Raw genomic sequence first — 27,787 nt, 5'->3', positions numbered from 1 at the left:
AGCTTTTCCCGTGCGTGGGGGTGTCAGGCGCGGGCGGGCTGTTCCGAATGACCCTTGCTGTTCACTGGTGGGGCCCTGGAGCCCGGCGGTGGGGAGAGTTGTGAGGCTGACGTGGGTCCGTTTGGATTTGACGCCATAGGCACAGGAATGGCACCGTCGCGTGAGGCCCCCGGACGGAGCTGAGACCTGGCGGGAAACGCGGCCCCGGCCCCTTTCATGCCCACCCGGAGGACCATGCCACTGGGCTGGGTCAGGCGCCCACTTCCATTGGCGGGAGGAAACCCGAGCAGCCAAAATGTAACGATCCGCCCCGGCCGCCCGACGGAATCAGGCTTCCCCGGGGCAGGGTGCGGGGTCCCTCCCTGCTCCCGCACTGAAGACGTCCCCCGGACACCGGGGTCCCTCCATGACTAGCGGCCGCCCCGCCCCGCCATGGCACACGGTTCCGACTCAGTGCTGAGGGATGCGGCCCGCGCCACCCACTCCCGCAGCTCGGGCAGCGACGCCAGCGCGGCCACCCGCTACCTGCTCGGGAAGCCGAACCGGCTGGTGAACGGGCACCCGCGGGGCATCCGCACCTCGTCGCCCATGGGACGGGTCATTCTCATCAACTCGCCCATCGAAGGTATGGCAGCCGGGGCCCCTCTCTGCTTCCATTGCGGGGAGCGGGGCAGGGGAGGCTTCTTTTGGGGTCACCCTTCATCACGCAGATACCGACACTAGCCCCCTTCTCAAGCCGTGAGTCGGGCAGGGCAGGGCCCCAAGGGACAGCTTTGGCCCTGCCGAAAGCAGGAGAGAGCCCCTGAAGTTGGCGCTTGCGTCTCCCCATCCAGTCGACCCAGGCCCCCTTTTTATTGGACTTGGTCCCCCGAGTCTCCCCCCACCCCCACAGCTTCCTCTGCACCTCAGCTCAGCTACAAACAGCTCACGGAAGCAGCTTGGAGCCAGGTGTTCTCGCCCGGGGGGACGTGGGGCATGTCCGCCCTGGCCTACTCCTATTGCTAAATGATGGGGGGGCCATGGTGGATGCGAGGGAGGTCGGGGGTGAGGGAGAGGTACCGGTGTGGAAAAGGCTGAAATCCACTGCAGTGAACTTGTCTTCGTTCCTTGCACGTGCTCCATTGGTCTGAGCAGGAGCAAAAATCTTAGCACTAAATTCATCTCCAGGGTAACTCCATTAGCTGCAGCCTGGCCTGGAGGCCAGTCCCAGCCTCCCGGCCACAGGGATTGGGTGCAGTTTTGTTTTTCGTTAATTATCGATGGGCAGAAATTCTGCAGCGTAGGGAACTCCCCACACTACGCACGTCACCCCGAGCACGCGCTCTGGCCCAGGCAGTTACGCCAGGGATGAATGTGGCCCTTTGCGTTCAAATCCAAACAGGGTAGGAATCGGGTTAGAGCCAGAGACGGGGAGCCAGGACACCTGGGTTCTTTACCTAACAAGGAAGGATGGTTTTGTGGCCAAAGCACTGGCCTGAGTGCCAGGACACCTGGGTTCTATCACTGGGCGAGCCATTCCCCTACCCCCCCGTGCCTCAGTTTCCCAGTTGTGAAATAGGAGTGATAATCCCACCTGGGGCTGGGGGGAGCAGGGTGCGGTGCAGTTAGTCGATCTTTGGAAAGCACTTTGCCATCCCTGGCTGTTAACGCTTCTAAAGGGCTTGATGAGGACTTGGCTCCGTGGGCGGATGGGAACAGGGCAGTAGCCCTGTAAATGCCGTGGGAGCCCTCCAGCGGCGCTCCCAAGGCCACCAGAAAGCAGCGGTATGCCCGGAACACAGCCTGGCCCGTTCACGTGCCCAGGGAGGCCTGGCCCGGCTCTTGCGTAAGCGGGCGGCGGTGCGGGTCCTGGCAGCTGCGGAAACCGCCCCGTTCTCTCCCGCGTGTTTGGGCCCTGTCCCCACAGCCGCCGGCGACGAGAGCGACGTGATCAACACCGTCACGGTGGAGAGGAGCGCGGACGGGAGGCTGGGGTTCAGCGTGCGCGGCGGCTCGGAGCACGGGCTGGGCATCTTCGTCAGCAAAGTGGAGGAGGGCAGCAGCGCCGGTAAGCGGAGCTCGTCGCGGGGCGCCGTGCCAGGGCCTCTGCCCACCGTCATGGGGAGACCACAAGTCCCAGCATGCAATGCTCCACCTTGATCCGGGCAGCCTTCGACTTGGCTAAAGATGGAGCCTGGCCCAGGTTGTTCTGCATCTTCCCTGGGGACGGACAATGCTCCCAAGAGGCAGCGCCCCATCTTGATCCAAGCGCAGGGCTGCCCAGGGCGGGGCCGAACAAGGCATGCTGGGATTTGTAGTCTCCCAGGGGCTGCTCCAATGTCTGGGTGGAGAGCAGGGGGCCGTGCGGGGAGCGCTGACTCCATCGGGGTCCCGGTCTGTGGGCTCTCCTTGCACGGCAGGGGATGGTGGCGGGGTGGGGAAGGGGCCAGGGAAGGGCCATGCGCACATGCAGGTCTGGGCAGGGCGCTGTTTCAGCCGAGAAGGCAGAAGAAGCCCGTGTGGCGTGGCCCCGTGCCCTACGGCTGCCCCGCGTCCAGCTCAGCTACCCAGGCTGGGCGCTGGCCCACCGGTTTGTTTACTGGAGGGCTTTCCTGCCTGGCTGCTCGCAAGGCCACCCTGCTGCCCCTAGCCCGAGCCATGGCTTGACCTGCGGCTGTCCTGCCTAGCGCCAGAGGCCCCCCAGCAGACTGTGAGACTGGCCCACGGTGGAGCCAGTTTTGCCCTGATGCCACAGGAGCTGCCATGGGGAAACCCCGCACCGGTCGGGTGCCTGCCCCACCCCCTGCCTCCAGGGGAAGAGCCGCCAACCCGGGCTGCAGCAGGAGGGAGGCAAAGGGCTCCCCAGCCCCCCAGAGGAGTTGAGGGGGGAGCAGCCAACAGCCTTCTCACAGGAGGGGGCAGAAAGAACCCAGCAGCTCAGGGTGCCCACACCCTCCGCCCCTTCCTTGCAGCACCCGGCCTGGCAGGGGGAGACGCGGAACCCCCAGAGGTGCCCCCAGAGGCCAGGGGTGTGCGGGTGAAGAACTTCCACAGCAGCTGGAGGAGCAGATGTGGGGCTGGGGGGCCCAAAAGGATTAGCTGTCAGGGTGTAGGGGATAGAATCGTATTCCTCAGCCTAAATCGGCAACACGAATTGGGGACAGGGGGAATGCAAACCACCAAGGGCGGCTCAGCAAACATTAGTTAGTCCGTTGCATAATTTGGGGACCCATCTGATGGGTCACTGAGGTCTGACACCTGCTTTTTGGGGTCAGCAACCCCACGCCAGCTCCGCGTTGTAAAACGGGTGTTGGGAAAACTGGAGAGGAGCCGCGGAGAAAACCCCGGTACTAAAAGGCTCCTCCAATGACTGTCAGAACCAGGACCAATGATTTAGTTGGGGTTGGCCCTGCTTGGAGCAGGGGTTGGACTAGATGACCTCCTGAGGTCCCTTCCAACCCTGAGATTCTAGGATTCAATGGCTGGAGGTTCAAACCAGGCAAATTCAAATGGAAATCAGACCAGTTTTCCACAGAGAGGGTGACTAACCCCTGGAGCAAGCCGCCAAGGGACTCAGTGGGTTCTCCAGCACTTGATGTCTTCGGATCCAGTGGCAAATGCTTTAGTCCAGTGGTCCCCAAACTTTTCACCTTGTGCCCCCCCTTACCCCTGTCTGCACCCCCCCACCCTCCGAGCCAGGACCGGGGCTGAGGCTGTGGGAGTGGGAGATGCGGACAGGGGTAAGGGGGCCGAGGCTGCGGCCACAGCTGGGGGTGGACCAAGAGCAGAGCTGCATGCCGCGCCCCCACCCCGAATGTTCCTCCTTGCCCCACAGTTTGGGGATCTCTGCTTTAGTCAAACGCAAGTGATTGGCCTCAATCCAGGCGGAGCTGGGAGAGGTTCTGTGGTCTGCGCAACACAGGAGATCTCATGGTCCCCTCTGGTCTTGACGCTCTGAACCCTGTGTCGGGTTCGTTGCACTGGGGTGGGAAGTGAGGGGGGCCTAGCTATCTCTGTGAGGCATGGGGAGCCCTTTGCCTCGCCTCCTCTGTTAACCCTTTATGGGAGGGGAGTGATTTATTTGGCTGTCCCCTGTAGGGTGACCAGATGTCCCAATTTTATGGGGACAGTCCCGATTTTGGGGTCTTTTTCTTATATAGGCTCCTATTACTCCCCAACCCCTGTCCCGATTTTTCACACTTGCTGTCTGGTCATCCTAGTCCCCTGTAACTCTGCAAGCACCAGAGCAATCCAATGCGGGCAGAGGCTGTCCGAATAACACGCTGTCGTCAGAAATAAGAACACCCAGGCTCGGTTCCAGTTCCTGGCGGCGTCGGGTTCAGTGCTCGTTAATCGTTGTTGGAATTAGCTTGAGGAAAGATGCTGAAAATCTTAGCTTCCCCTTTGGGCAGGGTCAAAACATGACGCCCCAGTAGCCTGGAGGAGCTCGTGTCTGGTCTCAGCAACAGGCCAGGGCCAGGCCAGCTACTTAGGGCTAGAGCCTTTTCCTGTGACCCTGGAGGAAGCCTGGCCCAATGGCCAGAGCCCCAGCCCGAGTGGATAGAAGCTGCGGGTTCTGTTTCCTGGTGTCTGCCACAGGCTTCCTGCATGACCTTGGGCAAGTCACTTAGCCTCTGTCTGGACAGTGACAATGGACAGGTTCCACCTCGCAGGCCTGTAGGGAGGCTGAACGCATTAGAGGTTGTGATACTGCAGAGAGGGGGGCTAGGTAAGTACCTGAGACCTGTGGCCGTGGTCATTGCTGGTGGAAATTTGGTGAGGGAAGCAGGAGCGTGCATGACATCAAGGAAACTGCTCTCCCCCACGCCACACGGCCATGACCTTCCAATCCCAGGGTTGGAGGCCGAGTCCCCACCTGATCGTTCCAGGTCGAGGTGTTTGCTACAGCACACCAGGCCAGATCTAGCTGCTGCTGAGCTGAGAACTTGCTGCCCTCCAGCTTTTCGCTCCCCCGTCCCACGCAGCCCAGCCGCCTTCTCTCAGCCTGCTCTCAGGGGTCTCCGTTTAACGTTGCAGACCTGGCCGGCCTGTGCATCGGGGACAAAATCACGGAGGTGAACAGCGTGAGCTTGGAGAGCATCACCATGGGCAGTGCCGTCAAGGTCTTGACTGGGAACAACCGGCTGCGGATGATGGTGAGGCGCATGGGAAAGGTGCCAGGGATTAAATTCTCCCGAGAAAAGACCACGTGGTAAGCAGAGGCGCGCTCACTGCCTACACCTTGCCGCGATCCTTGGCCCATCCCAGTGTCTGATGCGGGTGGGCCAAAGCCGCACTCCTCTGAGCAGAGAGGGAGCTCTCGGGTTCACGAGAAGCCGGGAGAGCACATAGCGAACTCGGGACTCAGTGCCCCGCGGGGTTAGTGCGCTCAGCGGTCCCCTCCGGAGGGTGGGTTTGAATCCTGCACTGGGCCCTCAGGGAACTGGGTGTCCCAGGGACACATGCTGGGCCCTTGTTTGTCCGCCTCACACAGATCTGCACGCTGGGCGCCCTGGGGTCGAGGGCGGGGAATGGAATAGCGGGGGAAGGGTTGAGGAACACCGGCAGGGCTCTAGGTTGGCAGGGGGCCAGGGGCGATTGTGGGGGGGCTCTGAGCTGGGATTGAGGGGCACCAGCAGAGATGTGCAGGGAGAGCCCAGACTGGGTTAGCACAGCTTCATGGCGGGCTGGAACTGAGGTGGGCTTTCAGGGGCCGTGGCGGAGCTCGGTGAGACGCAAGGGCTAAATGTTTGAGAGACTGGTTTGTTCATTATCGGGGTTTTCCAAATCTCACCCCCAACAGTTCTAGGGTCAAATCAGCCGGCAGAGCCTGGCTTCCTTAGCTTGTCCTGTAAAGGTGCCTGTTTCGTGATCTAGAGGTCGTGGGTTCGATCCCCACAGGAGTCTTTTGAGAAGAGGAACACTGGATTCTTGCCAGATTCCTGTGCTGTGCCTATCACCGTGGTCTCTGACTCTGCCCTGTTAGCTGTTGGGGAGCAAGGCAGGCTTCAGGAGCTGTGCAAGGGCAAAATCTTAGTGGGTTTGGAGACGGGGGTTGGATTCGCTCCTGAAAGTTTGGATTCTGATCCTAAACTTCCCTGATCTAGCAGAGTCTCCTGGCGTGGAAACTCATGGGCAGGCTCCCTCGGGAGAGGTCAAACCTCCAGGACAGCCTCTCTCGTGGGGTCCCATCTACCAGCCAGAAGGGGGACGGGGTCCCACCATGGGAATGAAAAATTCCTCCACCTTTTCCAAACCTCCAAATATTTGCAGTTCAGGTTCCGGGCAGGTGAGATTTCCCTCTATACGTAGCATCAAAGCTAGAGAGAGGTTGAAACTGGACCCACAGATCCATGCCCCCTGCAGTTCCCAGGGGGAGTCTGATTTGAACCACCAGCTCCCAGCCTGGGTCTGGGGGAAGATTTTTCAAAGCCGGCAGCCAGTTCCCACTGGCGTTCGTTTAGAGTCGGGCACTTTTGACCATCCCGGCTTTGGGCCTGTATCCAAACAACCGTTTTCTGGTTTGGATGCAGCCAGAATCTCAGCAGGGGCCCAAAGTGGCTGGAGAAAGAGCCAGTCTCATGAGATTTCTGCCATTCCCACGGTGGACGTTCCAGCAGGTTGTCTGACGTCATGAGATTGCCACCGTCGGAGAGCAGTTCTGTGAGACTGGGGGCTGGGCTACCCTGGAGAATGAGATCGAGCCAGCCATGTGCAAAAAATCCACACACACCCCCCACCCCCGAGCGACGTAGTTAAGCCAACATACATCCCTGTGTAGACAGCGCTAGGTAAAGGGAAGAATTATTCTGTCGACCCAGCGACCGGCTCTCGGGCAGGTGGATTTGCTCTGGTGAGCGGAGAACCCCTCCCGTCTGTAGCGTCTGGACTGACGCACTGCAGCTGGACTGCTGTAGGGTTCTCCGTGTAGACGTACCCTGGGGCCCAAGTCGTGCCAGAGCCAGCCCCAGGATTTCGGGCCCCTGTTTGAATCTTGCCGCGGTTGCTCTCGTGGCAGGGTGGATGTCGCGAACAGGCGCCTGATCGTGGAGAAGAGCGGGTCGACCCCTTCGGACAGCAGCTCCGAGGGCGGCGTGAGACGCATGGTCCACCTCTACACCACCTCCGACGACTACTGTCTGGGCTTCAACATTCGCGGGGGGAAGGAGTTCGGCCTTGGCATCTACGTCTCCAGGTACCTTGGGCCCCAGCAGCTTCGCTCGGCGCCTGGCACCCACTAGCCACACCGTGTCCTGAGCACCCGGCAGAGTGTCCTCTGGGGCCTCCCGTGTCTGAGATCCTCCAGCCTCCCATGTCTGAGATCTTCTGGAGGAGAAGCCCCTTACTGCTTACGGAGCCCTGGGAGTGGGGGGCAGCTGCAAATCTAATTAACTCCGTTACAAAGCGGCTTAGGGCAGGTACAACCAGCGCATGTGTGGGGTGCGTGGCCCTTTAAGACCAAGGTTTGCTGGGAGTTGTAGTCTCCAGACTACATGACAGCAAGGAGCCAGCTGACCACTGGGACTGCTGGATCCAGGCCTCAGAATGCTCCGCCCATCAGATCACTGGATGGTGAATATCCCCCCGAAGCGGGTGGAGTTAAGGCTGGGGCTGGACCTACTTTGCTGCCCCAGGACTCTGAGCTGAGCCGCTCTGCACCCATGTGACGAGCCCCATCCCGTGCGTTTGCAGGAGCAAGTTCTTATGTAGGAGCCTGCGGGATTTTCTGGGTCCTGCTCACAGGCCATTTCCATCCCTAGCGTGGATCCCCACAGGGATTCGTTTTCACCTGCAGTGCTCCAGGGGGGTTTGCCCTGCCCCGTCCCTAAGAATAAGTCAGCAGGTTCCTCGCTCAAATGTCTCCACCTTTCCAAAGCGAAGAAACGCCGTCCAAAGGGACACGTGGGATCTCCAGTGTTCCTTCTGTCCGGGCGATATGTTAAATGTTTACAGTCTCTCTGTCCCTTCCCCGGCAAAGCACCGACCGAGGCCAGATTCCCAGCAGTGGCCTCTGAAATGCCAGGTGACGGGTCCCACGCTGGCGGGGGGGGAGGGGGGGGGTTACGCACCTGGCTTCTCTCTGAGCTTGGCAAAAATCGCCCTTGTCCAAAGGATGGTGAGCAAAGCCCTAGGGGGTGAATGGAGACCTCCGTGGAGGTTTGGTCCCGCTATGCCAGAGACCCCCTTCAGCCAGGGGGCAGCAGGCAGAGCCAGGGCCAGAGACCGCCCTCCTCCTCCATCCAAGGGCAGACACAGCCCCATCCAAGCCAGGGAGCATGGGGCAAGGAGCAGCCAGAGCCAGGCACCCAGCTAGGGCCCCGCAACTCAGCCAGAGCATCCCCCAGCTGATGAAAAGAAACAGCTGGACCCGCACCCGGCTGAGAAGGTTCAGATGTGGGGATCAGGGGATGTCACACGGTCTTGTCTGGAGATATTGCTTGGCTAGAAGCAGGGTTTGTCCCAGCCCTGGCGGTGGGGCAGGATCTAGCAGGCTGGGCAGCCCGTCCAGTGTGGGTTCAGGCCCTTGAGTTGATCGCTCCAGTCCGGTTTCACGTGTCCCCAGCGGTGGGTCGTGCGCCCCTTAGGGAGATGAACTGGGCTCGGGGGGCCTCCCCATCCAGGGGGCTGAGAGCCACCGGCTGCCTGACGTGGGTCATTCCAGCGTCGACCCTGGCGGGCTGGCGGAGCAGAACGGGATCAGAGTGGGAGATCAAGTCCTTGCAGCCAACGGAGTCAAGTTCGACGCCATCAGCCATAGCAAGGCAGTGGAAGTGCTAAAGGGGCAGACGCACATCATGCTGACCATCCAGGTAGGACCTGGGGCGCTGGGCTGGGCCGCGTTGGGCTCACACCCCAAGCCACGACCAGCCCCGGGACGGGGAGGCGGGACCGTGCCACCCTGGAGAAGCCCCTCATGGTCTGGGCACTTGGGACGTTGCCACGAGAGGGACTCTGGTGACTCCCAGCCCGAAGGCCCTTCCCGGGGCATGGAGCAGTCACTCTGCTTCTCCCCCGCCCTGGCGCTGGTGGCTGCTCAGCGTTCCCCTGACGTAGGCAGCTCTGGGGAGCTCCTGGCTGGTGCCCAAGCCGGGGCGCGGGCCTCACTCTTGGGTAGATCCAGTTTCAACCCAGCTAGGCGCTGGCAGGCGGCTGCATTATTCATGGCAGGCTCCGGCGCGCAGATCGGGTTCATCTCGAAGACACTGCCCGGGGCAGCCAGTTACATGCTAACCCTCATCCTTCCCTCCTCGTCTAGGAGACGGGCCACTTCCCTGCCTACAAGGAGATGGTGGCCGAGTATTGCTGGCTCAGTCAGTGTAAGAAAGCTCCCCTCGATGCCCCCCCGGGACATCCCTGCCCAGAGCGGGTCGGCTGGGGGCAAGTTCCGCGGCCGCTGGGAATCATAATGAGACTCCAGTGCTGTGCTGTCTCGCTGAGCGAGCATAGGGCTGGGAGCCCGGACACCTGGGTCCTGTGCCGGGGTCTGACCCTTCCTCGCCACGTGACCTCGGGAAGTGCCTGCTGAGGGCTCGGTGACCCAGCTGCGTTTAGACGACAGCACCACCCGGTCACTCCTGGAACGGGCCTTGAGATTCACGGGCACAGGTGCAGTGTTGGTGCCTAGGGGTGCCACCAATCTTTGGTTGCCTGGCACTGTCCAGAGGTCACTATGCTGCACTCCACAGCCGCCCAGACCTGGCTGCTCCCAAGAACGTGCGCTCCTGGCCATGAGAGCTCATGAGGAATCTTCATTACCTACCAGCAGTACAGGGCCTGTGACACATAGCTGGGTAGTAGGGGCACACTGACATGTACACAGCTAGCATCTCTGGTGGTTCTCCTGCAGCTCCCAGCTCAGGGCCTGGGTTCCACACCCACCGGGCTATGAAGTTCCACAGGGCCCAGACAGACGCTGTGAGATCCCAGGGGCCGAGGCTGGTGGTGGCTCCTTCCCTCCCCAGGGATTCTCATCCCTTCATCTCTTCCCAGTGACCAATGGCCAACTGCAGCAGCTCTCGCAGGCCTCGGAGACCAGCTCCTCCGTCTCCTCCTACTCCTCGGGGACCCCGCTCAGCTCCCTGGACGGGCGGCCCCAGGCCCCGCTCTCCAGCCCCGCCCCAGCCCACATGGTGGACGTCTCCATCTCCATGGAGGACCCTCCGGCATGCAGCCGCTCCCTGGAGCGAGTGGAGACAGCCATGCAGACGGACCTGCCCCCTTCCGGTGACGGGACTGCGGGGACCGAGACCTGGAGCACCGTGCACCCGCCGGAGATCCTGAAGGACACGGCCATCCGGGCCAAGAGTTTCCGGGACCCGCTCCCCAGCAAGAAGCACAGACCCTTCTCCAACAAGGAGCTCTCGGGCTCGCCCTGGATGGCCCTGCTCCTGGCGCTGAGCCGCCCACGGCAGCCCCTCAAGAGATCCCAGAGCTACCTCACCGTGGGCGGTAGGTGCTGGCGCCGGGACTGGCCAGAGCATGAGCTGAATGGGCTCCCCGTCTGCACATACTGGTGCCCCTCAATCCCAACTCGCAGCCCCCTGCTAGCCCAGTCCTGGCCCCCCCCATTCCCCAGCTCTGCCAATGCCCCTCAATCCTGACCCGCAGCCCCCTGCTAGCCCAGTCCTGGGCCCCCCCATTCCCCAGCTCTGCCAATGCCCCTCAATCCTGACCCGCAGCCCCCTGCTAGCCCAGCCCTGGGCCCCCCCATTCCCCAGCTCTGCCAATGCCCCTCAATCCTGACCCGCAGCCCCCTGCTAGCCCAGCCCTGGGCCCCCCCATTCCCCAGCTCTGCCAATGCCCCTCACTCCTGACCCGCAGCCCCTGCTAGCCCAGCCCTGTGATCCATGCCCCCACACACCCCCAGAGCTCTACTGATGCCCGACCTGCTGTCCCCCCAGCCCCCAGGGAGCACCTGAAGTCCCCACACGCTGGGCTCTCCTCTCCTGCCCCCCAGCCCCCTTAGCTTCTCGTCCCGTGCTGGAGCCTCGACTCTGCCCAGGGGAGCAGCCGGCCCCCTGTGTCTGGAGGTGCGACTCCGCCTCACAGGGCGACTCGGGCTCAGCCAGACATGGGGGAATCAGCCCAGCCCGGAAAGCAGGTGCCCTCTGCCTGCCTGGCGCGGAGAGCAGCACCCTCCCTGCCGTGTATCCCAGGCAGGTTCCTCTCATTTCCAGTGGCCCTGCCCCCGGGCGGGGAATTAGCTGGTCCTGACTCCCCACTTTCAGATGGTGACATCCCGGATGTCTGAACTGAGCTTCCGCTTCCCCTGCCCCGCAGCGAGGGGGGCCTCGAGCTGTCCGGGGGTCCGACCCGGCTCCCTCCCCTATGTCCAGGCCCGGAGGAGACTGTGTATCGGAGTGTTCGACCCCCCAACTCCTGCAGCCACCCAGGATAGGGGGGAGCTGCAGGCCCAACAGCCAACCTGCCCCCCGACTGTCCCTGTCTGTAACACCCAGCCTGGCCCGGGGGGCTGGGTGAGCTGGGCACCGTGCTCCCTGGGCAGCTCGCGGTGGGATGGGGGGCACGCACCCCTTGCAAGGGGAGCGGTGCGGGATGCCCAAGCAGGGCGCCGTCCTGCCCAGGGGTGCAGAGAACTGGGCAGCAGCGTCTGACGTGCAGGGCGGGAGAAGGAAGTTCCGAGGTGGGGAGCACGGGTGGGAGATGGGGCTGGGCCCAGCCAGGAGAAGATGAGGAGGGCGGGTGCTGGGAAGGCAGGGGGTTGGCGCAGTGGTGATGGCTGCGCTCTGTGGTGGTCGCCTGGCAAACCCAGGCTGGGGTCGGGGCCCGGATCCAATGCCCAGCGGTGCCCGAGGGGGCCAGGGTGAGATGTGCTTGGCTCCGAGCCGCTGCTTCCGCCTGGCCCCGGGTCTGATCGGTGGCTCTCTTCCTGGCACCAGAGGAGAAGAGGCAGGAGCCGCCAGCGCCTGCCGGGGACAAGGCCGGACTGCGGCGCTCCAAGACCCTCGCCAACCTCTTCTTCCGAGGCAGCCGGGCGAGGCAGAGCTGGGCACCAGGCAGCGAGGGGGCTGGGCCGCCAGGGCGCAGGAGACGGGCCAGGTCCCCGGCCAGCCCGGAGGGGGGGAAAGGTAAAGGGCGCTGGGACACCTCGGGGGGGGGGGGTGGCGAGGCTGTGTCGGGGGTGGGGGCTGGAATGGCTCCAGGGATGTGTGGGAGGGACGTGCCCAGCTCTGCTCCTGGGGCGGGGGGGCATGCATGAGGATTCCCTGCTCCCCGACGGGGGTGGGTCTGGCCCCATGGTGATTCCCCCAGGGAATTTATTATTTTAAATCACATGAATTTTGATTGCTTGGTGTTGCCTTGCCCGGGGCCCAGGGAGAGATGGCCCCTGCCCCCTCTCCCCCATGCCCAGGGAGAAAGGGACCTGCTCCCCCCCACACACACCCAGGGAGATGGGCCCTGCCCCCAGAGCTGCCAGCCTGTGCAACCCCCCCTCTTGCAGCAGGGATTGTTGAGGCCCAGAAAGGTGAAGTGACTTGCCCAGGGTCACCGGTGGCCTGTGGCAGAGTCAGGGGTCGACCCCAGGTCTCCTGATTCCCAGTCCTTAACTGCAAACCACTGTCCTGCCTGGTACGCCGCCTGCCCACCCCCCGAGCTGTGGGAGGCTGTCGCAGCCTCAAGGCTCCTGGCACCAGCTCACCCACTGAACCCCAGGGGAGATGGCCCAGACCCTGCAGGGCATTAACCCCTGGCTCCCCAGGGCTGCTGGCGAATCACCTGGTGTGCTGGTTTTGCCCTCTGCTTTCCGCCTGCAGCCAGCGCCCTGCAGAAACTTGTCAGCCGGAGCCCGAAGCGGGGTAACTGCAATGCACGTGTGTGCAGGCGTGTGCTGGCACGCGTGTGCGTGCGAGTGCTGCTGTGTGTGCGTACATGTGTGCAGGCATGTGCTGGCGTGTGCAGGCGTGTGCTGCTGCGTGTGCCATTTGCCTCCCCACTGGCTGTCCCGGAGAGACCCGGCCCCCTTCCTTTCCCTGGTGCCTGTGGCCGGAGGAGATTGGAGCCCCCGGGGGATTTGGGGGAGGGGCTGTTAGGCACCCCTGATTTGCAGGCAGGGGGCATCTCAGCTGTACCATGGCCAGTCCGGGGACGCCGCGCTGGGCTGCTCCTGGTAGATCCGTAGCCCCCGACACTGGGGCCATGGGGTGCGGAGGCTGATTACCCAGTGGGGCCCTCGCCAGGACGCTGCGCTCAGCCGCTGCTCTTTGGCTCTGGCTTTAGCTGATCTTGGGCCATTGCCATGTGGGCTGGGCTCGGGGGGCCTGGTTCGGGGCCCGGCAGACTGAGCCCAGCCCCCTGCGGCCCCACTGGGAGTGCCCAGAGCCCCCGGGTCTGCAGAGTCTCTCCGTTTCCAACGCTGCCCCTGTTTGGCTCCCAGCTGATGAGCTCCAGTGAGGAGTCGGCCCCGGCCAGGCCTGTGGGGTGGGAAGGAGAATTGCGGGGGTGGGTGGGGGCAGGGAGGGACTGGCTGATGAATCAGGATCAGGGGTCGATCAGGGCCATCGGGGCGCGTCTTTGCAAAAGCGTGTACACAGCTGTGAGTGCAAATGGGGCGCCCACAGCTGGCCAGGGGTCCGACCCACGAGCTGTACGCGCAGCTACCTGGGTAACCCACTCGCTGAGCCTGCCACAGCCCCCTCTGGCAGCGGGCACCTGGGGGAGAACAACCTACTACTGCTCCCAGCTAGTGGAGTCTGTCCCGGCTGTGCGGTGGGAGGGGCTGGTCCCAGCCCTGCTGCTGAGCCCCTGGGAGGGGAGGGAACCTACGCAGCCAGGGGGCCACGACCTGGGCTCAGGTGAGGGCCACCTCTCTGGAGCTCCCTGCCCTCCCATCACCGCCCCAGCGGTCCTGCGCTCACCCTGCTTTGCTGCTCCCCAGACAAAGGCCGCCCCGTCAGCATTCTGGGCTCCCCGGGGCATGCCGCCCGTGAGCCCAGTCCAGCCGCTGAGAGGCGCCTCCTGCTTCTCCGGGACGTGGCCGGGAAGCTGCTGACGGAGGACGAGGTCACGGCCGTGCTGCGTCACTGCAGCCGGGTAAGGAGCATGGGCACGCGCCCGGGCTGCTGCTTCTCTGAGCCCGGCGAGGGCTCTGGACTCGGTTCCGGGGCCTGTTTCCTTGGCTCACCACCCTGTGCCCACCCCCGCCATGCCCCGCTGTGCAGCGGGAGAGCTGAGTTCTCCCAGCTCCGTCCCCGCCTCTGCGTTCACGGGTCACCCCCTCCGTGCCTCGGTTTCCCCACCTGGATCTCTCCTCGGGGACAGTGCCTGGCTTTGCTCGTGGCTGCGTGCAGGGATGAAAGTGCTAGAGACGGACATGTCCAGGGCAGCACTACCTCCCGCTGTGCCCTGGCAGCCTTCCCCCTAGAGCCCCCCACAGACCCATCCCTGTAGCCAGGGAGCCTGGGCACACGCTGACCCCGGGGCCTGCTAGGTGCTGGTGTCTCTAGTGAACACTAAATGCCGCTCGGAGCCTGCCTGTGTGTCCTTGAGAGCTCAGCCCCCCACCCCTGCCCAATTGCTCACCCCAACCCCATTGCCCCTCCCACCTTCATGGAGAAGGGCTGGACCCAGACAGAATCCAGATTAACCCCTCGCAACCCCCACTCCTGGGCATCTCCACTAGGTCACCCAGGAGGGGGACTCTTGTTCCATAGGTAGAGACCCCCCTTTTCCGCAGGTTAACCCACCAGCTGGCAGGGACAGGGTAAAAGTGAGGCCAGCCTCTGGCTCACCCCAGCCCCACCAGTGCCTCGGGGAGGAGAGCAGGTGTCATTAGCTCCATCAGATAGCGGGGAAAACTGAGGCACGGAGGGCAGGGACTGGCACCAGGTCACAAGCAGAGCCTGTGTTCCTGGCTCCCACACCCCAATTCTAGCCCCTAGATCCCACTCTCCCGCACCTCACTGGTAACAAGGGTTTAGTCCCGATTCAAATCCGGGTCATAAACCAAACCAGTTCTGCTGCTTCACTTGTGCCCCCTCCCCACCCCATCGGGGACCCCTGGCCACCCCAGTGCCCCCCTTTGGAGCAGGTTCCTGGCCGGGAAACCTTTTCCCAGGGGCCTCTCATAACAAAGCCCCCTGGCTCTCTTGTGGCAAACCCCTGGCCCACAGCGCGCCCTCTGCCAGGGCGTCACAGCCAGACCCGTGCCACTTTCCCACTCCCGGCATGGGGCAGCTGCCAGCCTCTGGCTGGGACGGGGCGTGGCTGGTCTGAGCGCTGGCCAGGGGGTCTAATCCTGACCCCTGGGCAATGGGGTGATGGGGAGGGGGGGAGAGTCCTGGCAGCCTCCCCAGCTGTGCTGGGTAGAACTAGCCCATTGCACTGGAGCTACCGTCTCCTCCCCAGGCCCCTCGCCACCCAGCCCCCAGCTTGCCCCGCGCCCCGGCCCTTGGCTCTCCCGGGCTAAGCAGGAACAGCTGCCAGTGAGCCAGCCAGCAGCGCTGGCCCCCCGCGTCAGTACCGAGCCGCAGCACCAGCAGGCGCTGCCTGGAGAGCAGGGCCCTGCCCCTTGTGCTCACTGCTTGACCTGGGACCGGATCCTGTTCTCACTGACGCTGTCAATCTGCATTAAGGGCAGGGAAGTGATTTAAAGTGGAGGGAGTAACTCGTCACTGTGAGCAGGCCCTGGCCCCACATGAAAGCCCGAGGGTCCTGGCCAAATGCCAGCAGGGGGATGATCAGGTTCTGCCTCCCCACCCCCGCCCCTGGGAGAAATCATTATTCCCTCTTCAGAGCTGTTCCGGCTTGTTGCTGGGTGCTGTGAAACCCCGCCTGCGTCCCCGACCCCCCAGATCTGGCTGCATTTTGGCGCTGGCTAAGCACTGCCTGGTGCTCTGGGCTCTGGCCAGCGAAGGGGCCCGTCTGACGCTGCCTGTCCTTTGCCTGCAGTATGTCCGTGAAGGTGGGGTGGAGGACTTGGTGAGGCCACTCCTGGCCATCCTGGACCGGCCTGAGAAACTCCTGCTTCTGAGGGATGTCAGGTGGGTGAACGATGCTGGGATGGAGGGTTCCCTCTGTGCTGCTTTCCGTGGGGCATGTCCCAAGGGACAGAGAAACAGGCCCCTGTGCCTGGAGGTATAAGAACGGCCAGACTGGGTCAGACCAAAGGTCCATCTAGCCCAGTATCCTGTCTTCCGACAGCGGCTAATGCCAGGTGCCCCAGAGGGAATGAACAGAACAGGGAATCATCAAGTGATCCATCCCCTGTCGCTCATTCCCAACTTCTGGCAAACAGAGGCTAAGGACACCATCCCTGCCCATCCTGGCTAATAGCCATTGATGGACCTATCCTCCAGGAATTTATCTAGTTCTTTTTTGAACCCTGCTATAGTCTTGGCCTTCACGACATCCTCTGGCAAGGAGTTCCACAGACTGACTGTGTGTTGTGTGAAGAAATACTTCCTTTTGTTTGTTTTAAACCTGCTGCCTATTAATTTCATTTGGTGACCCCTGGTTCTTGTATTATGAGAAGGAGTAAATAACACTTCCTTCTTTACTTTCTCCACACCAGTCATGATTTTATAGACCTCAGTCATATCCCCCCTTAGTGGTCTCTTTTCCAAGCTGAAAAGTCCCAGTCTTATTAACCACTCCTCATACAGCAGCCTTTCCAGACCCCTAATCATTTTTGACAGGTGTCAGAGTAGCAGCCGTGTTAGTCTGTATTCGCAAAAAGAAAAGGAGGTCTTGTGGCACCTTAGAGACTAACCAATTTATTTGAGCATAAGCTTTCGTGGGCTACAGCTTATGCTCAAATACATTTGTTAGTCTCTAAGGTGCCACAAGTCCTCCTGTTCTTTCTACTAATTTTTGTAGCCCTTTTCTGGACCTTTTCCAATTCCAGTATATCTTTTCTGAGATGGGGCGACCACATCTACACGCAGCATCCAAGCTGTGGGCGTCCCATGGATTTATATAGAGGCAATATGATATTTTCTGTCTTATTATCTATCCCTTTCCTAACGATTCCCAACATTCTGCTCGCCTTTTTGACGGCCGCTGCACACTGAGTGGATGTTTTCAGAGAACTGCCCACAAGGACTCCAAGGTCTCTTTCCTGAGCAGTAACAGCTAATTTAGACCCCATCATTTTACATGTATAATTGGGATGATGTTTTCCAATGTGCATTACTTTGCATTTATCAACATTGAATTTCATCTGCCATTTTGTCTGAGTTTGTGAGATCCCTTTGTAGCTCTTCGCAGTCTGCCTGGGACTTAACTACCTTGAGTAGTTTTGTATCATCTGCAAATTTTGCTCACCTTTTTGACGGCCGCTGCACACTGAGTGGATGTTTTCAGAGAACTGCCCACAAGGACTCCAAGGTCTCTTTCCTGAGCAGTAACAGCTAATTTAGACCCCATCATTTTACATGTATAATTGGGATGATGTTTTCCAATGTGCATTACTTTGCATTTATCAACATTGAATTTCATCTGCCATTTTGTTGCCCAGTCACACAGGTTTGTGAGATCCCTTTGTAGCTCTTCGCAGTCTGCCTGGGACTTAACTACCTTGAGTAGTTTTGTATCATCTGCAAATTTTGCCACCTCACTGTCTACCCCTTTCTCCAGATCATTTATGAATATGCTGAATAGGACTGGGCCCAGGACAGACCCCTGGGGGACACCACTATTTACCTCTCTCCATTCTGAAAACTGACCATTTATTCCTACCCTTTGTTTCCTATCTTTTAACCAGTTTCCAGTACACAAGAGGACTTTCCCTCTTACCCCATGACAGCTTACTTTGCTTAAGAGACTTTGGTGAGGGACCTCGTCAAAGGCATTCTGAAAATCTAAGTACACTATAGCCACTAAGAAAAGGAGTACTTGTGGCACCTTAGAGACTAACCAATTTATCTCCCTGTAACGAGGCTGGTTCTGGCGGGACCCCACTGAGCGTGCCAATTCAGGACAAATTGCTTTGAGCAGGGCAGTCACAGCCCAAGGCTGGGATTTCTGTGCACACCGAGGCAAACCAAACCAGCCAGACAGAGAGGACTTTGGTTTTACCCCACTGGCTAACCACAAGTCACACAAGCAATTCCCTTAGGCACCCCAGTTTCCCAGTATCCCCACCAGTGTCACTTGTTATGGGGACAAATAGTTATGAAAACCAATACCCCTGTAAAAGAAAAACGGTTCTTTCGATCCCAAAGGACCAAGCCCCAGACCCAGGTCAATATACAAATCAGATCTTACCCACAAATCATGCTGTTACCAATCCTTTAGAATCTAAAATCTAAAGGTTTATTCATAAAAGGAAAAGCTATAGATGAGAGCTAGGATTGGTTAAGTGGAATCAATGACACAAAGTAATGGCCAAGTTCTTGGTCAGGTTTGCAGCAGTGATGGAATAAACTGCAGGTTCAAATCAAGTCTCTGGAGAACATCCTCAGCTGGGATGGGTCTTTCAGTCCTTGGTTCAGTGCAGCAAAGTCCCTCCAGAGGTAGAAGCAGGATTGAAGACCCGATGGAGGAGCTGCAGCAGGTTTTTATAGTCTCTTGCCGTGTGGTCTGTCTTTCTTTGTCCCAAGGACAAGCCGTCCCTCACACGGCCTGGGAAAACCTCAGAGTTCTGTCCATAGGCAGGTCCCTGCACACCTGGCTGAGTCCCAAGGCGTGTCTGCCTTCTCTCAGTGGGTCAGTTGTGTCACTGATGGTCCTTAATGGGCCACCAAGCAGGCTAGGCAGAGCTGACACCAACTTGTCTGGAGTGTTCCCCAGAAGCAGACCACAGGTTTGAAATACAGACAGTACAGAGCCAATATTCATAACTTCAACTATAAAAATGACACCCACATATAGGCAGCATAATCATAACCAGCAAACCATAACCTTGTCTTAGACACCTCATTTGACCCCCTTTATACAAGATTTTGTGCCACTACAGGATTTTGGTTGCAACAATGATCTATACGGTCCCAGCTTATGTCAATAACGTCACAGCCCCTTGTCCACATGCTTGTTGACCCGCTCAGAGAATTCTAGTAGATTGGTGAGGCATGATTTCCCTTTACAAAAACCATGTTGACTCTTCTCCAACAAATTATGTTCATCTGTGTGTCTGACAATTTTGTTCTTTGCTATAGTTTCAACCAGTTTGCCCAGTACTGAAGTCAGGCTTACCGGCCTGTAATTGCCAGGATCACCTCTGGAGCCCTTTATAAAAATTGGCGTCACCTTAGCTCTCCTCCAGTCATCTGGTACAGAAGTGGATTTAAATGATCGGTTACAGGCTACAGTTAGTAGTTCTGCAATTTCACATCTCGGTTCCTTCAGAACTCTTGGGTGAATCCCATCTGGTCCTGGTGACTTATTACTGTTTAGTTTACCAAGTTGTTCCAAAACTTCCTCTAATGACTCTTCAATCTGGGACAGTTCCTCAGATTTCTCACCTAAAAAGAACGGCTCAGGTTTGGGAATCTCCCTCACATCCTCAGCCATGAAGACCAATGCAAAGCATTCATTTAGTTTCTCCGCAATGGCCTTATCGTCCTTGCGTGCTCCTTTAGCATCTCGATCGTCCAGTGGCCCCACTGGTTGGTTAGCAGCTTCCTGCTTCTGACGTACTTCAAAAAAATTTGCTATTACTTTTTGAGTCTTTGGCCAGCTGTTCTTCAAATTCTTTTTTGACCTTCCTAATTATATTTTTACGCTTCCTTTGCCAGAGTTTATGCTCCTTCCTATTTTCCTCACTAAGATTTAACTTCCACTTTTTAAGAGATGCCTTTTTGCCTCTCACTGCTTCTTTTATTTTGTTGTTTAGCCACAGTGGCACTTTTTTGGTTCTTTTACGATGTTTTTTAATTTGGGGGATATATTTAAGTTCAGCTTCTATTACGGTGTCTTTAAAAAGTTTCCATGCAGCTTACAGGGATTTCACTTTTGGCGCTGTACCTTTTAATTTCTGATTCACTAACTTCCTCATTTTTGTGTAGTTCCCCTTTCTGAAATTCAATGCTACCATGTTGGGCCACTGTGGGGTTTTTCCTGCCACAGGGATATTAAATTTAATTATATTGTGGTCACTATTACCAAGCGGTCCAGCTATATTCACCTCTTGGACCAGATCCTGTGTTCCACTTAGGACTAAATCAAGAATTGTATCTACTGTTGTGGGTTCCAAGACTAGCTGCTCCAAGAAACAGTCATTTAAGGTGTCAAGAAATATGTCAAGAAGTATGAGGCTGGTGATGGGGCGCGCTGGGGTCACAGGCCCAGTGGTTGCCCGTGGCGCCATCCGGGTCCTGTCTCAGTCGGGGCGTTTATTCTGCAATCAAACAGCACACATGCTGTGAGGGAGAAGGCTCTTGCGGCAGGTTGCGAGACGGGACAGGGAGGCTGCGCGGCCCAGATTCTGAACTCGGCCCTGAGCGGCCGGCAGCTCCTTTAACTCCCTGGGGTCCCTGCAGGTTCCCCCAGCCTCAGGAGCAGGATTTGGCTCATGATCCTGGCCCTTAGCGCCTCTTCCCTCTGTGCGCCGGGACGGTGAACGGCCCCCACCGCTTGCTCTGCACTCCTGGCCTCCCAGCTCCTCCTTCTCCTAGACTTTCCAGTCCAGCTCGGATTGTATCCTCGCTCCGGCCTCACACTGTGCCCTGCCTCGCCAGTCTCCATCCCACACAGCCGGGGCTGCTGGTTTCACCAGGGCTGGATTTACCCCTGCTCAGCAGTTAGATTAACTAGCTCAGCCCTGAGCCCTGTGGCCCCGGTGGGATGTCGGCTCGAGGTCCAGGCATTTCCAGGGGGGCTAGAGCACATGATGCAGGCAGGGCCCTAGCGGGCGCTCTTGCCTCTGACTAGGTACTGAGACAATGGTGCTAGGGGGTTCTGTGCTGCTCTGGGCTGGGTCCAAGCCCCTGATCCCTCATGTCCCTCCATTCATGGCAGTTTTCACAGTGAGTGTAGAGGTGACGTCCTGGGCAGATCCTGGCTGGGTAAGTACATTGGGTTCCCTAGAATCACCCCCACTATTGCAATTGAATCTGGGATGCTTCTGCCCTCAGCTGTCACCTCATGTTGCTGTGTGCTGTTAAGCAGCGGCCACGTTCTGCCCCAGAGGTGGCTGCATTTCAGTGGTGGTCACGTGGGCACTAAGAGCTTGCCCCTTGCAGGAGCCTGGTCACCTCCACCGACATGGGCCGCTTCGACAGTATGGTCGTGTCGCTGGAGCTGGAGGCATATGACGCCCTGAAGAGCAGAGCAGGTAGGGGGAGCCCCCGCGAGGGCTGGGCCCAGCTGGCCTCCCAACTCCTCTCCTTCTGGGGGCTGGCTTCGGGGATCCCAGGTTGCCAGTCTTCCATTACCCCTGGTGATGAACGAGGCCCTGCCCCTTCCTAAAGCCCCTGGGTCCTGGCACAAACCCCTCTTTACCCTGGGCACCATGAAACCATGGGCCCAGCGGGTGAGGAGCCAAACCCGCCGGCTGGGTGGGAACCTTGCAAACGCACCCCCACTGCTGTGTCCCATCGCCCTTCACCCCAGCCGCAGGCCTGCGATCGGCTCGGAGCAGCCCCCCCTGAAGCCAGGCACAAGGCTGGATGCTCAGCCCATTCACTCCACGGGCCAGGCTCCAGCCTAGCAGGGGAAAAGGGAGTCAGTGCCCTGCCAGTGCGTGCCAGTCGGGCAGGGCGCTGCTGGCAGAGCGGGAGGACCGGGGGGGCTACAGCTGCAGTCAGCACTGGGCTGGTGGCAGAAGCCCCAAACTTTCCAGCGAGGCGCAGCCTGGAAGGGGGTGGCAGCCTGGCGCCGCGTGGGCAGGAGGGCTGGTTCGGGGGAGGCCCCGTGCCAGCAGCCAGAGCCTCGGGCCCCAGGAACCAGAGCGAAGGGCCCGGCTTGTCTCTGATGCGCTTCTCTGCCCGCCTGCAGGGAAATCACCCGCGCTCCGCCCGGCGCAGCAGGAAATGCCTCCCAGGAGACACCTCATCACACCCGTGCCTGGTCAGTACTGCCCCCCCTCCGTCAGATCCCCCCCCTGCCCAGCCCCCTGCTGCTTCCCCCCCCCACACACACACACACATTGGCTGCACATGTAGGGCTGGCAATGCTGCGGGCTCTGTCCACTAGAGGACGACAGTCACTGGCCACCAGCTGAGCCAGGTGGTTCCCGCACATCCCAGCTGGCCCCAAGCGCCCACGGGATTGTGGGTCATGTCAGAGCAGGGCTCTGGGGCTGCCAGGGGCTGGCTGGGAGGGTGGCTGGGGTCCTGGGGCCGGGATCCAACAGGCAGTCACCGCATGCTCTGATTCTCCGCTGATGGGGGGCTCGGAGCCTGGGGCTGGGGGGGTGGCAGGACTGGGGCCGGGGGGCTCGGAGGTCATGGGGCAGGAAAGGGCTGGGGCCTCTCGGGGGACAGGGCGGTCTTGGAGGCCGGGGACAGGGCAGGGCTAGGGCCGGGGTGGGTCTCAGAGGCCCATTGGGAGGGGATGGGGCGGGGGGGCTGCCCCGGCATGTTACTAACAGCCCCGTCTCTCCTTTGCAGACCGCTGGGGAGGTTTCCTGCTGCAGCCGCTCCAGGCCCCGGAGCCGGGGGGCACCGAGGAGGAGGGGGTGGCGCCGAGGGCAGGGCCGGAGCGGCTGAAGGGCTCCTCCCGACGGACTCGCCCGCACGGCTACACGCCCCTGCCTGACGTGCCCGTGGATGCCTGCGTGGCCCCCCCCATGCCCCCTGCAGCTCCAGCTGCCGGTGGGCCCAGCTGGCTGCTGGCGGAGCCTGCCCAGAGCCCGGGGCTCATGCCATGTCCTGACCTCTCCGCAGAGGCGTTGGCACAGCCGCCAGGGCAGGGCAGCGAGCGGCCACGCACCCCCAGCTCCCCCGACGGGCAGGGCAAGGCCGAGCCAGGGGGGGACTCGCTCTATGTGGGGCTCAGCAAGCCTCAGCGGGCCTGGCCACGGCTCTGCCAGGTCTTCACGGGCATCTCGGCGCCCAGCCAAGGGACCCAGGGAGAAGAGGGGCTGGCCCACAACGGCCCGGCCGAGGAGGAGTACAAGCTGATGACTGTCCACCTCTCCAAGCTCAGGCAGTCCTTGGGTGAGTGGTACCCCGCCGTGCCCCTGACCCCCCCACCCCTGGGTGCCCTGCAGCTGCTCCAGGCCCCCTGGGCTCCCTGCAGCTCCTCCCTGCCCCCTATGTACCGCCTGCAGCCCCACTTCTGTGCTCACAGACCCCAGCATCGGGGCCGGCCATGGCATCGAATCTAAGGGAGGTGGGAGCCCGTCACGTGGGAGTTTGAAAACCAGCCTGGCCCGGGAGGGGTCACAGTTGGGCCCAGCCCAGTCCTGGTGCCGGGGAGCTGAGCCCACCATAGCCTGCTCTGTGTTTGTGTAGGGCCTTCCACAACAGCAGCCTGATCTGCTTGGGGGGGTGGGCGTGGGCGCTCCCTTAAATACAGATACCAGCCATCCTCCCACCCACCCCAGAGTCTCCGTCCTGTTTCAGGTGCCAAAGGGAGGGGGACCCAGCCCTGTCTGCTAGCACAGATGCAGCTGGGGGGGGGTGCAGTGGGGCGTGGGCACGGGCCGGGGATGGTGCTGGAAGCAGGTGTGAGTACCAGAGCCTGCCACGGTGCCAGCCTGGGCTCACTAGCCCTGGGGAATCGGGAATCCCCTTCCGGCACCCCCCCCACCCCCGACCCCGCACATCCCAGCTATAGGGTCGGGGGTGGCTAAAGCGGGCTACGCCTTGGGGGCTGCCCACAGGTGTCAGGTCCGTGGCACCAGCTTCGGGGGGGGGGGTCTGGGCCGACTGGCCAGGCTGGGGCTGGTCCACCCCTGCCTTCCAGGGGTCAGCATCTCGGGCGGGATCGAGTCCAAGGTGCAGCCGATGGTGAAGATCGAGAAGATCTTTCCTGGAGGGGCGGCGTTCCTGAGCGGGGCCCTGAAGGTACGGGGAGTGGGGGGGAGGGTAGGGGCTCCCTGCCGCGGCTGGGGCTAACCCCCGGGGAGGTTAGCTGGTCTCTCTGCGGCACAGACCATTATGTGATCAGACACTGGGCAGACACGGGGTCCTGGGGGCGTCCGGGGAGGGACGCGTACCTGCGGCGCTGGCCAGGGCTGAGTCGGACACACAAGCTGAATGACTTTTCACAGGAGCAGGGACCTTTCCCATGCTCCGCCCATGCCCCCCCCCACCTCTCCTCATGAGATGGCAAAGCACACATCTGTGGGTGGCACAGCTCTGCATAGCGGGAGCATCGCTCTCCTTTGTGTGCTTTGCTCAGGGGCGAGAAATGCAAAATGGCCTTTTGCCATCAATAGGGTTCAGAGTTAGCAGTCAGTTGGCCTGAGCAGGGGCAGTTCGGGCCGCCCAGAGCCATTGGTTCAGGCTAGCGACAGACACAGGCAGGCGCCCTGGCATCAGTTACCCTTCGGGTCACATTTGGAAGGGTTCTTTGTAAGCGCAAGGCTGCAAGATGTGTTTGAAATGATGTGTCCAGCCTGGAGGCTTCCAGAGCCATGGAAGCAGCAGGCAGGATGGGTCCCTGCAGCTCCAGATTTTAAAGCACTAACAGCCATTCTCCCTACCACCCAGGGTCACGGCTCCCCCCACTATCAGTGGGGAAACTGAGGCATGGCACGATTAAGTGACACTCAGGCAGGTTGTGGTAGACCCTTAGAACCCAGCTGTCCCACGTTCCAGCCCAGCGCTCTGCCCACCAGCTAGGCCCGTCCCTGCCACCAGCCTCCTTGATGTATCCTAGAGCCAAGATTGGGGGAGGGAGGAGGCTTCCAGAGGGGCCAGCCCAGCCTGGCAGGGAAGTAGCCAGGGTCTAGCTCCACTGGTCCTGCAGGGCTAGCCCACCCCCAAGGGGAAGTAGCCAGGAGCTAGTGAGCGTGATTGGCCCGGGAGGTCCAGCAAGGAGAGGAGTTGGGTGGGCATTTGGGCATGGGCAGCCGACTAGGGGGCTAGGTGCCCCTCAGAGCCAGCTGCCCCTGCCTGCCTGCAACTTGGGAAGCCCCACGCTTGCCCTGCCCTTGGCTGCTCCAGCTGGGGGCAGGGAGGGGGGGCAGCGGGGTCAGGCCCTGGCCAGCAGGACGCCGCATGCCCATAGCCCGTCGCTTGGTGCCACTGCACCCGGCCTCCCACCCATGGCAAAGCCGGGCTGTGCCCGGGGGTGGGAGAAGGGGGAGGACAGCCCCTGCAGCCTCCATTGTGGCACTGACAAAGAGCCCTTGTTGGGGCCCTGCCCACCCAGCAGCCGCCACCCCCACGCCCTGCCCCACAGCAGCAGTTGGCAGCTGGCTTGGCACCAGGCCCACGGCCGCCCCACGGAAGACAGAGTTGTGGGCAATGCTGAAGGAGGCCATGCCTCCCCACCCCCTCCGGTTTCTCAGACAGGTCCCAGGGCGTTTTGTGGGGGGCAGCACTGGATAACGTCATCCAGGTTAATGGAGGGGCCGCAGGCAGGAGCCAGGACTCCTGGGTTCCAGTCTGCGTGCTGGAGGAGGAGCAGAGGGAGGCTATTGGTTAGAGGAAGAGAGGGCTTGGAGTCTAACCCCTGGCCCCCCACTCCCCTCCCCAAGAACCCAGGCGTCCTGACATTCAGTAACCCCACCCCCACCCCCAATGCAGGAGCACCAAGCTCCCAGCCTGGTCCCCAGGGCCCCACCCAGCGCCCCAGGTAACAGAGGGAGGAGCTGGGGCTCCAGCCCAGAGCCAGGCGCAGCAGGGCTGTCACCCCTCAGCCTGCCGGGGGGGGGCATCCCTGCCCTCAGTGTCCTGCATCCTCCCCGCTACAGCTGCTTCTACCCGAGCCCAGGGAGCAGCCCTGCCCTTAACCAACCCCCCAGGCCAAATAAAACCCCAGGGTGCAAGGTAGTTGCACTCCTCCCCCCTTTGTCACTGCCTGGCCCCCATCATTGTGTAGGGTTGCTACGTGCTGTTGCCACAGCTGCCGTGTCCTACCCCAGAGGTGGCTGCATGTCCATGGCTGGCGACCAATCACTGTAGGCTCCCAACCCTGTCTCTCTGGCCTTGCCAGGCTGGGGACGAGCTGGTGGCGGTGGACGGGGCAAGCCTGCAGAACGTCACCCACCAGCGGGCGGTGGACCTCATCCGCCAGGCCTACAGGACCAACCGGCAGGCACCCATGGAGCTGGTGGTGAAGGTGCCCAAGGCATGACGCAGCCCAGCCAGGGACGGTGCCAGGCTGGCAGCGACGGGCTGAGCGGACAGCCAGACGGACGTCTTCCAGGCCCACGGGAGGACAGGCAGAGCCCGCGGCTATGGGCATCCAGCCCCACGAGCCCGACTGCAGCCTGGCAGGGGTGGGAGAAGAGGCCCCCCGCTCAGTGCGCTGCCAGAGAGCCCCAGGTGGCCTCAGCCAGGCCTGGCCCCGGGGAGGGAGGGGGGCTCCGGCAGCAGGGCCTGGCGCATCCCTGACATGCAGACACCCCCACTGGTCTTGGGTGCATGGGCGAGACTCAGCCCCGGGGGCAGGAGGGCGCAGCAGGGGGCTACCACGCCATGGGGCTGCAATGGCCACCCTGCCCCCCTGTGTCGCCTCCTGCAGGGGACGGGTCATCGTGTTTTATGGGCCACCACCGCCTGTGGCCCAGGGTGGCTCCCAGCCACAGCCCCACAATCCGGCTCCGAGCTGGAGGCCGCGGGAGAGGCTAAAAGCCCTATGCCTGGGGGAGGGAAGGGGAGCACTGCTTCCAGCACGCTGCTTGTGTAAGGACCCCCATACACCCTAGCCCCCCACCCCCCGGGGAGCTCTCCACGAGCTGGCTCCCACTGTAGGTTGTTAACTGGGGGAGGGGGGCACCCCATGCACTTTACAGGTACCCGGGTTCAGCCAGCCCCTGGCATCTCACAGTAGGGCGACGGCCCGTGGGTGGTGCTCACACTGCCCCCCCATCCGCCGTTTCCTTCCCCCCCCCCCCCAACACACACATCTCTTAAAAACAGAGGGGTGGGTTTTATTAGCACTTTCCTCTCGGTTTGTACAAGAAATTTACACAGCCTGAGAACCAGACAAGGTCAGAAATAAAGTAAAAAAACAAAACAAACCACGCCGGCTGGCGCTGCCCGGGGCAGGGGTGCGGCTTGGTAACAAGCGGATCGACACAGCGCAGATGTTCCTTTGGTCTAGTGCCAACCCTGCCCTTTGTGCCAGGGCAGCTGGGCACCACAGGGCTGATGGGGGGGGGTGCTGTTTTTAAATAATTTGATCTAATCCTGTATTGTACGTAGCACCCCACCCACCCCCAGGCGCACACATCCCTTCAGGGGCTTTGGCTGTAGCTGGAGGGATGGGCAGATCAGGCAGGGGACAGTGCCAGTGGGATGGCAGCTGCCAGACTGGGCACATCAGATCCCGGGGAGGGGGCACAGGCCGGGCACAGCAGCTGCCCCAGCCCCTCAGCTGCGCTCCAGCTAGGCAGGTGCCCCCCGGCCCTGCCTCTCCAGCTTCCCCTGTGTTCCTGGGTGAGGACTGTGCCTACGGATTGGTATCTCCATGGAACGAGTAGGCCCCAGGAGGAGCCTGGCCTTGAGGGCTGGCACCCGCGGGCAGGATGGGGGCCCAGCCCAACGTAAGGAAAGGGGCCCAGTGAGGAAGGGCTGGAGCAGCCTGCCCCCCGGAGGGAGCTGGTGCCCAGGTCCTTGCTCAGCACAAGGGGCAGCTGCCCCATGGGCAGGGCCTGGCTCAGCAAAGTCCCTGCCTGGCTGCGTAGTGCCCATGGGGCCATTCCCAGAGCAGCCTGGCACACGCCAGGGAGAAAGGGGCAGCTGATCCATGGCCCTGTGCAACAGCTCAGCCTCTGTCCGCCAGGCACCAC

The 27,787-nt window shown here is 61.1% G+C and overlaps 1 protein-coding gene across 1 annotated transcript; it reads left to right on the top strand.

The window, feature by feature from the left end:
* The first annotated feature begins 432 nt into the window (after positions 1-432).
* On the top strand, positions 433-26,201 carry PDZD7 (PDZ domain containing 7). Its single transcript, XM_074960073.1, has 15 exons — positions 433-625; positions 1,907-2,047; positions 5,017-5,191; positions 6,998-7,174; positions 8,642-8,789; positions 9,236-9,296; positions 9,970-10,428; positions 11,880-12,068; positions 13,877-14,031; positions 15,889-15,980; positions 21,120-21,211; positions 21,874-21,945; positions 22,488-23,036; positions 23,788-23,888; positions 25,987-26,201. The coding sequence occupies exons 1-15, from the start codon at positions 433-435 to the stop codon at positions 26,125-26,127; spliced, it is 2,745 nt and encodes a 914-aa protein (XP_074816174.1). The 3' UTR covers positions 26,128-26,201.
* The last annotated feature ends 1,586 nt before the right edge of the window (positions 26,202-27,787 follow it).

The sequence above is a fragment of the Natator depressus genome, chromosome 7 (assembly GCF_965152275.1).
Source record: "Natator depressus isolate rNatDep1 chromosome 7, rNatDep2.hap1, whole genome shotgun sequence".
Lineage (NCBI taxonomy): Eukaryota > Metazoa > Chordata > Testudines > Cheloniidae > Natator > Natator depressus.
This window is presented reverse-complemented; position numbering and strand designations above follow the sequence as displayed.